The sequence below is a fragment of the Carcharodon carcharias genome, chromosome 15 (genome assembly GCF_017639515.1).
Source record: "Carcharodon carcharias isolate sCarCar2 chromosome 15, sCarCar2.pri, whole genome shotgun sequence".
NCBI lineage: Eukaryota > Metazoa > Chordata > Chondrichthyes > Lamniformes > Lamnidae > Carcharodon > Carcharodon carcharias.
The window spans coordinates 6,248,852-6,260,810 of NC_054481.1; the positions used below are offsets into that span (position 1 = coordinate 6,248,852).

The following is an 11,959-nucleotide window of genomic DNA, read 5'->3' on the forward strand; positions in this document are numbered from 1 at the left end:
CCAGCCAGAAACAGCAATGGCTGTCGAGTCTGCAAAGTCCTCCTCACCAACACCTGGGGACTGTGTGCCAAAATTGGGAGAGCTATTTCACAGATTAGTCAAGCAACAGCCTGACATAATCATACCCTACAGATCATGTCACATCACCACCGGCAGGACAGACCCAGCAGAGGTGACAGCACAGTGGTATACAGTTGGGAGGGAGTTGCCCTGGGAGCCCTCAACATCGACTGCAGACTCCATGAAGTCTTAGGTCGAACCTCCTGTTGACTATTACGTACTGCTCCCACTCAGCTGATGAATCAGTGCTCATCATTACATGTTAAACAGCACTTGGAGGAAGCAATGAGGGTCGCAAGGATGCAAACTGTACTCTGGGCAGGGGACTTCAATGTCTATCACCAAAAGTGGCTCAGTTGCACCACAGACTAAGCTAGCCAAGTCCTTAAAGGCATAGCTGCTAAATTGGGTCTGAAGCAGCTTGGTTCCCTCACCACAAGAGGGAAAAACATACTTGACCTTACCCTCACCAACCTGCCTGCCACAGATGTATCTGTCCATGACAGTCCTTGCACATTGAGGATAACACTACCACCTTGCTAAATGGGAAAGACCTCAAACAGATCAAGCAACTCAAAGACTGGGCATCCATGAGGCACTGTTGACCATCAGCAGAATTGCACTCAACCACAATCTGTTACCTCATGACATATCCCCTACTCTACCATTACCATCAGGCCAGGGAATCAACTCTGGTCCAATGAAGAGTACAGGAGCAGCACCAGGAATAACTAAAAATAAGGTATCATGGTGAACATAGAACTCAGGACTACTTGCATGCCAAACAGCACAAGCAGCAAGTGATACAGGTAAGCGATTCCACAACCAACGGATCAGATCTAAGCTCTGCAGTCCTGCCACATCCGGTCGTGAATGGTGGTGGACAATTAAACAACTCACTAGAGGAGAAGGCTCCACAAATATTCCCATCCTCAATGATGGAGGAGCCCAGCACATCAGTGCAAAAGATAAGGCTGAAGCATTTGCAACAGCCTTCAGCCAGAAGTGCCGAGTGGATGATCCATCTCGGTCTCCAATGTCACAGATGCCAGTCTTCAGCCAGGTCAATTCATTCCACATAATATCAAGAAAGGACTGAAGACACTGGATACGCAAAGGCAATGGGCCCTAATAATATTCCAGCAACAGTATTGAAGACTTGTGCTCCAGAACTTGCCTCGCCCCCCAGCCAAGCTTTTCCAGTACAGCTACAACACTGGCGACTACCCAGCTATGTGGAAAATTGCCCACCCCTGCCAATTACTGCCCCATCAGTCTACTCTCCATCATCAGTAAAGTGATGGAAGGGGTCATCAACAGTGCTATCAAACGACACTTGCTCGGCAATAACCAGCTCAGTGACACTCAGTTTGGGTTCCACCAGGGTCACTCAGCTTCTGACCTCATTAAAGCTTTGGTTCAAACATGGACAAAAGAGCTGAACTCCAGAGGTGAAGTGAGAGTGAATGCCCTTGATATCAAGGCATCGTTTGATCGCGTGTAGCATCATGGAGCCCTAGCAAAACTGGAGTCAATGGGCATCAGGAGGAAAGTTCTCCACTGGTTGGAGTCATACCTAGCACAAAAGGAAGATGGTTGTGGTTGTTGAAGGTTAATCATCTCCGTTCCTTAAGGTACGTCACTGCAGGAGTTCCTCAGGGTACATCACTGCAGGAGTTCCTCAGGGCAATGTCCTAGGCCAAGCCATCCCCAGCTGCTTCATCAATGACATTCCTTCCATCATAAGGTCAGAAGTGGGAATGTGCGCTGATGATTGCACAATGTTCAGCACCATTTGCGACTCCTCAGATACTAAAGCAGTCCATGTCCAAATGCAGCAAGACCTGCGCAATATCCTGGCTTGGGCTGACAAAGATTTGCAGCACACGTGCCAGGCAATGACCATTCCCAACAAGAGAGAATCTAAACATCGCCTCAATGGCATTACCATCGCTGATCCCCAACTATCAACATCTTGGGGGGTACCAGACCAGAAACTGAACCGGACTAGCCATATAGATACTGTGGCTACAAGACCAGGTCAGAGGCTAGGAATTCTGCGGTGAGTAAGTCATCTCCTGACTCCCCAAAGCCTGTCCACCATCTACAAGGCAAAATCAGGAGTGTGATGGAATACTCTCCACTTGCCTGGATAAGTACAGCTCCAACAACACTCAAGAAACTTGAAACATCCAGGACAAAGCAGCCCCGCTTGGTTGTTTGTGGAAGTGGTGCCATTCACTCCCTCTACCACCAATGCATAGTAGCAGCAGTGTGTACCATTTACAAGATGCACTGCAGAAACTCACCAAGGCTCCTTAGGCAGCATCTTCCAAACCCACGACCACTACCATCTTGAAGGACAAGGGCAGCAGATACATGGGAACATCACCACCTGCAAGTTCCCCTCCAAGCCACGCACCATCCTGACTACACCCCCAACCCCCAACTATCCCCACCCCCCTGGCTATCTCCCTCCCTACCACCCTGGCTAGACCCCAACTGCTCTCCCAACTACCCCTCACCCCCCCTAACTCCGACTGCCTCTAACACCCAAACATCCCCCAGCCCCCGACTGCCCTCCCCACCATCCCCGACTGCCCCCCCCACTCACTGGCCACCCAACCCCCACCCATCCTGCACTGCCCCCCCCCCCGGGCCACAATCCTGCCCATTTCCCTTGTAAACTTACCTTCTCCCTGGTTCCTCAGTGGCTGGACCTTTAAATTTACCTGGTTTACGGTAACTAATGCCATAAAAAGGGGGCTTGTCCACATTCTGTGCTGCAGCCCTAGATAGAAGGGCACGGGAAACCGTTAACTGCACAGATCTTGCCCAGCCGGAGTCAGAATGTTGGGCAAGATAGGAGCAGCTGGATTTACAGGTAAGTAACTATGAGCAGAGTGGCACTCCAACTCAATTGCCTCTCAACCCAAAGCTGCCACCCAACTTTATTCTCCACTCAACCCACCTTGTAACTGACAAGGGTGCTAAAATTAATAAAGCATTCCTTCCTCGTTGCAGTCACTAATACTTGCTCCTCTCAAAGGCAGTAAACTCCCTTCACATCGAAAAGAATCAATCTTGAACTGGTCTATATTTGAGTGTAATGTTAGCCTTTTAAAAGGTGTAACTGACATTCTTGCAGTTAAAGAATCTTGAACCCAAAGTACTAAAGTAAAATACCACAGATGCTGGAAATCAAAAATAAATACAGAAAATGCTGGAAACTCAAAAAGGTCTGGCAGTATTGTTGGTCAATGACCCTTCATCAGGACTGAAAAAAGTTAGAGACATAACAGGTTTTAAGCAAGTACAGAAGCAGGAAAAGGAAACCTAAGGTTAGGACTGTGATAAGGCAAAAAGGATTAAACAACAAGAGCGACGTTGGTGCCTGGAAAAAGGGAAAGGTAATGGGGCAAATCCAGAAACAAAATATGGGTTTAGAAGAAAAAAAAAACAAAATTACCTGGAAAAACTCAGCAGGTCTGGCAGCATCGGCGGAGAAGAAAAGAATTGACGTTTCGAGTCCTCATGACCCTTCAACAGAACTATTGAAGGGTCATGAGGACTCGAAATGTCAATTCTTTTCTTCTCCGCTGATGCTGCCAGACCTGCTGAGTTTTTCCAGGTAATTCTATTTTTGTTTTGGATTTCCAGCATCCGCAGTTTTTTGTTTTTATGGGTTTAGAGGAGATGTAAATGGCAATAGTACAAATACTACCAACAGCTGTTTTAAGATATCCATTTCTACTTTAAGGAAGCCTCGAAAGGCCCGCCAGGAATTGTGCTGTGAAAATGGGAAAGCTGCCCGTTTCCCAATGGAATCAGGTGGGGAGCCCATTAATCATATTTATAGCATCTCCAGGTTTCTCCACCATGCCTCTTCTGATGATAACAGCAATTTGAACATGTCTGACTTTCTCCTCAACCAATGATTCCCTACCCGCCAGTCCCCCACCACTGTGATTTACAGGGGTCTCGACTGGATCTGTTGCATTTTCCATACATCTGCTGTAAGCCTCCCCTTCCCTCGCAGAACCATAATAGGGTTCCCCTTTTCCTCATCCTCCACTACATCAGCCTCCATCGTTTCCACCACCAAACATATCTTCTTTTCCCCTTTCAGCATTTCCACCTCAGCACCGTGGTCCACACCTCAATCAATCCCAACCACCACCTCCCCTTCCGACACTAGCTCAGGTGATGCAACTGCCTTTTCACCACTTCATTTCTCATCATCCAAGGCCCCAAACACTCCTTCCAGGTAAAACAATGACTTAAGTGTACTTCTCTCAACTGTGGTACACTTTAGCCACTGCCCACAATGCAGTCTCCTCTAAATTGGGGACATGAAATGCAGATTGGGTGACCACTTTGCGGAATGCTTCAGTTCACTTCGCAATCTCGAGCCCCCCCAAGCTTGCAGTCACCTGACATTTTAATTCTCTGTCCCAGCTCCAGCCTGACCTCTCTGTACTCAGCCTCCTACACTGTTCCAATGAAGCTCAATAAGCAGCGGCTCACCTTTCAATTGCTCTAGAGCCTTCCAGACTCAAGACTGAATTCAATAATTTCAGATCATAGCTTCAGCTCCCATTTTGTTTTGGACAGCTGTTAGCGATGACCTGTCTTTGCCATTAACACCTCCTCTAAATCTATCTTTTGCTAACTCATTAGCATCATTTCTCATTACCATCTCCTTTTGCCTTGCACCATCATCGCTTTTGCCACTTAATCTCTCTTTCCTTGTACCCAATTACAGACCTTCACATTCGTACTCTTCTACCACTACCCCGCTGCCTCTGTACTTGCTTAGAACTCGTTTCATATAACCTTTCCGGTTCTGCCAAAAAGTCACCAACCTGAAATATTAACTCAGATTCTCTCCCAACAGATGTTGACAACACTTTGTTTTTATTTTGATCTAAAAGTTGTTTAATGGTGTCCAGATCTCTCTGCATTTCATGTTTTTAACTCATCATAAAGCTATAGCAATACATAACCTATTTAAAATGTTTAAACCTCTAATCATATTTTAGACTATAACCACTGCATGTGATGCTTAACAATGAACCTACTTCAAATGGCTTAAGAATTTAAGCTTATTAAAAGTGGAATGCTATAATCCTGAATTTGGCAGTGTCCAAAATATCCAGTTTTGTTTTGAAAAGACAAAGCATGTGAAATACGCAATATGACACTCAGTATGGATGACAAGGAAAAAGATGAAGCTCTTAAGCTCGCAGTTCCAGAGCGTCTTCAAGGAAGGAATCAGAGCACCTTGTACTGCAGTACAAGGGAAGCCTTACAAGAACATGCCTGATGTGATAATTACAACAAAAGATGTTGAGAAACTCCTCCATAACGCTGACTCATTTAAAGCTTGTGGTCATGATGATATTACAAACCATGCACTTAAGACTGCAGCACAAGAGTTTGCACCAATGTTATAGTACATTTTTCAACAACCCATAAACTGAATAGGAGTAGTATGCCCCTCAGACTCACAAAACTGGAAGAGTCAGTTGTGTTAAGGAGATAACTTGTTTATTACAAGACATGCATTCCTTTATTCAGGGTTATTAAGAATTTTCTGTTGCTCAGTTTTTCCTCAACCTACCTAAGATTGCAGAATTTACCAAACTACTTTAACTTGCAACACTGACAATGGACAACGACATGAAAATACAATTGACGGATATAGTGTGTGTTCAAACACATTGCTAGACTGAACAGGGTAAAAACGAGTTTGGCTGAGATAAAAGATTCAAGTAGAAGGACGATATCCAACTAATCAGGGCTGTACTTTCTCCATCTGCAGTTTGTTCTGATTGCCACCTCTTATCTGCACAATGAATCCTAGCTACACAACGTTATCTTCATAGATAAACATTTCATCAGAACAACCAGTAATTTGCCATTGACGTACATCAGCCTCAAATCCTGTGACAAAAAGTGTTGACAACTGGCAATCCATCTACAATCATATTGGAGGAGAAACTTAAATTAAGTTACTCTCATTCCTGAATCTTGGCGAGTGACTTGGTGTCCAGCCTTGTGCTATATACTTACAGTTTCATTAGAAACCCTCGCTCACCAAACCCAAGTATAAAAGGCCTAGCATTATTTAACCACTACTACAATTAAAATGAAGTGAGTATGTCTTATGATTGGCTGTTTGGCAGAAAACGGACAGTATGGTTAAATGGGTCTTTTCTGATTGGCAGGATGTGACAATTGAAGTCCCACAGGGGTCAACTTTTTACAATTTATATCAATGACTTAGATGAGGGGAGTGAAGGCATGATAGCTAAAGTTGCAGCTAAAGGAAGATAGGGAGGAAAGTATGTTGTGAAGATGACATAAGGAGGTTGTAGATAGATATAGATAGGTTGAGTGAGTGGGCTAAAATGTGGCAGATGGAGTATAATGTGGGAACATATGAAATTGTTCACTTTGGAAGAAATAAAAGGCAAAGTATTTCTTAAACAGAGAACTGCTGCAGAATTACGAGCTGCAGAGGGATCTAGGTGTTCTAGTGCATGAATCACAAAAAGTTAGTATGCAGGTACAACAATTAAGATGATTAATGGAATGCTATCATAAGACGTAGGAGCAGAAGTAGGCCGGTTGGCCCATCGAGTCTGCTCTGCAATCCAATGAGATCATGGCTGATGTGATAATCCTCAATTCCACTTTCCTGCCTTTTCCCCATAACCCTGGATACTCTTACTGATTAAAAATCTGTCTATCTCAGCCTTGAATATACTTAATGACCGAGCCTCTGCAGTAAAGAATCCCACAGATTCACTACCCTCAGAAGAAATTCCTCATCTCTATCTTATATGGGTGACCCCTCACTCTGAGATTATGCCCTCTGGTCCTAGACTCTCCCACAGGGCAAACAGCCTCTCAGCATCTACCCCATCAAACCCCTAAGAATCTTATATGTTTCAATAAGGTCACCTCTCATTCTTCTAAACTACAGTGTATACAGCCCAACCTCTCCTCATAAGAAAATCCCTCCATACTCTGGATCAACCTAGTGAACCTTCTCTGGGCTGCCTCCAATGCCAGTATATCTTTCCTCAGATAAGGGGACCAAAACTGTTCACAGTATTCTAGGTGTGGATCTAACTTGTGCCTTATATAGTTTTAGCAAGACTTTCTGGTTTTTGTACTCCATTCCATTTGAAATAAAGGCCAGCATTCCATTTGCCTTCCCTATTATCTGCTGAACTTGCACGTTAGCTTTTTGTGATTCATGCACAAGGACTCCCAAATCCTCTGTACCGCAGTCTTTCTCCAGTTAAATAATATTCAGCTTCTGTATTCTCCCTGCCGAAGTGCATAACCTCACATTTTCCCACATTATATTCCATCTGCCAAGTTTTTGCCCACTCACTTAACCTGTTTATATCCCTCTGTCGACTCCTTGTGTCATCCTCACCACTTGCCTTCCCACTTCTTTTTGTATCATCCGGAAACTTGGCGATACTACATTCACTTCCCTCATCTAAGTCATTAATATATATTATAAATAACTGAGGCCACAGCACTGATCCCTGTGGCACTCCACAAGTTATAGGGTTGCCATCCTGAAAATGGCCCCCTTATTCCAACTCTGTCTTCTATTAGTTAGCTAATCCTCTATCCACGCTAATATACCACCCCCAGCAACATGGGCTCTTATCTTATCAAGTAGCCTTATGTGTGGTACCTTATCGAACGTCTTTTGGAAATCCAAAAATATTACATCTACTGGTTCCCCTCTATCTATCCTGCTCGTTAACTCCTCAAAGAATTCTAATAAATTTTTCAGGCATGATTTCCCCTTCATGAAGCCATGCTGTCTTTTATTACAAGAGGAATTAAACACAAAAGTAAAGATGCTATGCTTCAGTTATACAGGGCATTGGTGAGACTGCATCTTGAATACTGTGTGCAGTTTTGGTCTCCTTATTTAAAGATGGATGTAAATGCACTGGAGGCAGTTCAGAGGAGGTTTACTAGATTGATAGCTGGAATGAGCAGGTTGTCTTATGAGGATAGGCTGGTCTCGTTTCCACTGGAGTTTAGAAGAGTGAGGGGTGACTTGACTGAAATATCTAAGATCCTGAATGGTCTTGATAAGGTGGACGTGGAAAAGATGTTTCCTCTTTTGGGGCAGTCCAGAACTAGGGGGCACCGATTTAAAATTAGGGCATTCTGTCCTTATAGGACAGAAATTAGGACAAGTTTTTCTCTCAGAGGATTGAGACACTTTGGAACTGTCTGCCTCAGAAGATGGAGGAGACAAGGTCACTGAATATTTTTAAGGCGGAGGTAGATAGATTCTTGTTAGGCAAAGAAATTACATGATATCAGGGACAGATGAGAATGTGGAACTCGAAACACAAACTGATCAGCCATGATCTTATTGAATGGCAGAGTAGGCTCAAGGGGCCAAATGGCCTACTCCTGCTCCTAAGTCATATGATCGTAAAGACATCAGAAGCAAGAATTCAGATCAAAAAGCAAAATACGATGGATGCTGAACACCTGAAATTAAAAACAGAAAATGCTAGAAACTCTCAACTGTCCATTTAGTGTTTCTGGCTGCATTCAATTAGCTTTTTGATTATGTTTTGTAACTGTGCACTAGCTTTTTGGCAATTTGTGAACATGGACACCCAAATCTTTTTGCTCCTCCACAATTACTAGTTTTCTTGCTTTCAGAAAATATTCCATTCTTTCTTTCTTTCTGGGATCCAAAGCGGATGACCTCATGCTAACCCACAGTGAACCACAAATGCTACAGTTGCGCCCATTCACAATCTATGGTGCTTTGTAATTTCCCACTCCAATTTGCACAACTCACTGTGCTTCCTAGCTCGGGGTCATCCACAAACTTGGATATTCAACACTCCAGTCATTCATCCAAGTCATATATTCAGGATGAAAGGTTTAAGCAGCATGGCTCCATAGGAAATTGGTCTACCTACTCCTTTAGCATCTTCTTGATGTACCTCACCTTGTTCCACCCTCCAACCATTCGTTTAAAATTCACATTTTTAACCACCCATCCAAGACTCACACCAGGTTTCGCACCATCACCTTCTTCCTTCAGCCTCTGCACCAAATGACCTCTCATCCTCAGTAATTTCAACTTACGTCATAATTCACCACCCCCCCCCTTTTGCTCTCCTCAGAATTCACTGCCCTCCTGTTTTCTCTTAACTCTTCCCTGCAGGTTAACTCACCTACCATATTCATGGCCACCCCCTTGATCTTCCCATCTTGCATGTCATTCCTACGACTATCCTCTCAATCATAGATAAGGCCATCTCATTTCATGGTCTTGTATCCCTCTCCATTTATATTTTAATTAATATTTTTCTTCCAACCTCACTTCCTTCTGCACCTTCCTCCTCCATGTCAACTGTCTAGCCTTTGGCCCTTCGTTCACCACACTACTTTTACCATCAACTCAACTCCCTTAAGTCCAAGGGATGCAGACTTGAAAGTTTATGTCTGACAACTGGTATAGCCATTCATCGCCAGATTTAGCCAAGCCATATAGAGCACTATGGGGTCCTGCTCTCCTCCAAAACTGCTCATTCTCTCCGCAGATGCTGCCAGACCTGCTGAGTTTTTCCAGGTGTTTTTATTTTTGTTTTGGATTTCCAGCATCCGCAGTTTTTTTGCTTTTATCTTTTTGCTCATTACTCAACCCGTCCACCCCCACCTTCCCCAGCTTCTGTTCTTCATTACCGACGGCCTTCTTCAACCGCTGCAACCGGCCAGAAATTGCTTTCGAGTGACCGGGTAGCTACAAATACACTCAGGTCACCTAGGATTAGGGACATTAGCAGTGGATTAATCGCTCTCGGCGGGGACTGTGAGCTTTCTGGCTCGGTAGGAATGAGGTTCACTGTCAGGGGGTTAGCTGGGACATGTCCTGTTTGACCCGTGTCGACCTCTAAATATAGAACCGCTGCATCAGTTTAAAATGGGGTTTGGCGATCTGCGGTCCCACCGCTTTGTGTTGGGTCATCTGCAGGTCACCCGGCAGCCTGTCCAGCCGATGGGGCGGGGCGGGGCGGGGGCAGAGAGAAACAACAGCTCCATCCCTTGAACCCTAAAATAAACAAGAGAGCAGCCCGAGTGTGTGGGTAAAAAGCTCAGGGAAGCGAGGCCAGGCCGCGGGAAATCAAAGCGGCGGTAGGCCGGCAAGGAACACCCCCCCACCCCCCCCCACCAAAGTCCGGCGGCGGCCGCCTCGATAACCAACCCACCCCCCCCCCAAAATGCAAATACCAAGGAAACGAGGTGGTGCTTCACTCACCCAGAAGACATCCGAGCCATCCCAGCTGCAGAAAGCCTCCATGCCGCCTGCTTCTCCCACCCCCGGCGCCGCTGCCTCCTGTTAAAGGGACCGTTCACACTCTCTGTCTCTCTCTCTCTCTCTCTGTCTGTCTGTCTGTCCGTCCGTCTCTCCGCCAGCGGCAGCCGCTCACTGACTGCGGCCAATCCCGACTCAAGCCCCGGCGGCTGACGGGTTAACGTCCTCCTCGCTCTGAAGCAGAAAGCGAGAAAGTTCAGCCCGTGCAAGTCCGCTGCTGACCCTATTGCCGAGCTCGGGTACCTCCTCCCCACCCTCGTGGCGAATTTGCCTGAAGGGACGACACACAATGAACGCCCAAAACCCAGCATGTCACAAACATATGAAATTTTGCGTGTGCAACTGGATTCTAAATTTGGTTGACTCAAAAGAGTTATATTCTAACGCCCTTATGACACCTAAAAGCAGAACGTAAAATCTGTTTCATAACATTTGGTGACACATTCGAATGTATGTAGCACCAAAACTTATTGGCCTTTTGGGGCGATTTGTTGTGTAACCTATGAAAATGTCTGTAATTCTGAAACGCAACTCAGTAATTTCACTTTCATCGGATCTTTCAGATTCCACGAGGAAGTGAGCACAGTCCAGTGTGCCTATTTTAAGTAAAATGTTGACATACACGTTTTCCCCCGTGTTATGAAAGTTTAGACGCACAATTAATAAAAAGTTAAATAAGAACAAAGAAAATTTATACCTTAAATAATTTTTTTTCTCCCTCATTTACCAATCAGCATCAAGTGTACCAGGATACACTGCATGCTCCAACTACAGGGCCAACTGGAGTGGACCAAGCCACAAAATAGATACAGGCAGGCAGTGACCGTTCCCAGCGGCTGCGTCCAACCTTGATGGACACTTTGGACAGTTGTTGGAGCAGATCAAGAAGGAGGTCCTCTGACTTGCCCTCTGCATCGGGTGGCCAAAGATCAGCAGGGATTGATGTGAACACAAATGATGATATAACAGAACAGGGTTTGCAACCTTGCACAGATGTGATGAAAGGCCCCTTCCATGCCTCAAAAGTTACAGCCGGCCTGGAAGTCCATGAAGTAACTTAAAAATCTATTTGGCAGAATGGTTGAATGAAACATTCTCCACCCCAGATTGCAACTACGGCATGGGGTCTAAAATGTGTCATGCCCTCCATTAGCGACCCCTGAATCTGCCCCCGCAGAAGACAAGGGCGAGGAAGTGGAAGCAGGCCATACTGGAAATCCCTCCATGCAGGCTATAATGGCTTTGAGGGAATAACTGAGAGATGGCTCAAATTGTGAGGAAAAGGCACCTGAACAAAGTTTCGAGCCTCACTCCGATGAAAAATTCTATCCCAACATGAATCAGTTTGGACAGCAAATTTCAGAATGTAGCAAGAATTTAAGGCAAAAATAATTATTAAAATTTTTAAAAAGACGTTTAGACCTCCCAGATGAAAAGCATAGACCTTAGTGGTTCACACATCAATACATAGATGTTCCTACATGGAAAAAGAATACCAATCCAAACTTGTCA

At 45.0% G+C, this 11,959-nt stretch overlaps 1 protein-coding gene across 3 annotated transcripts in view; it reads right to left on the minus strand.

Annotated features, from left to right (window-relative positions):
* abcc1 (ATP-binding cassette, sub-family C (CFTR/MRP), member 1) overlaps positions 1 to 10,689 on the minus strand; it is a 95,696-nt gene extending 85,007 nt beyond the window's left edge. For all 3 annotated transcript variants that reach the window (XM_041206165.1, XM_041206164.1, XM_041206163.1), the window contains exon 1: positions 10,391 to 10,689. In XM_041206165.1, coding sequence (XP_041062099.1) covers positions 10,391 to 10,432 — 42 coding nt within the window. In that variant the 5' untranslated portion in view covers positions 10,433 to 10,689. The remainder of the gene's footprint in view (positions 1 to 10,390) is intronic.
* Positions 10,690 to 11,959: the final 1,270 nt, after the last annotated feature.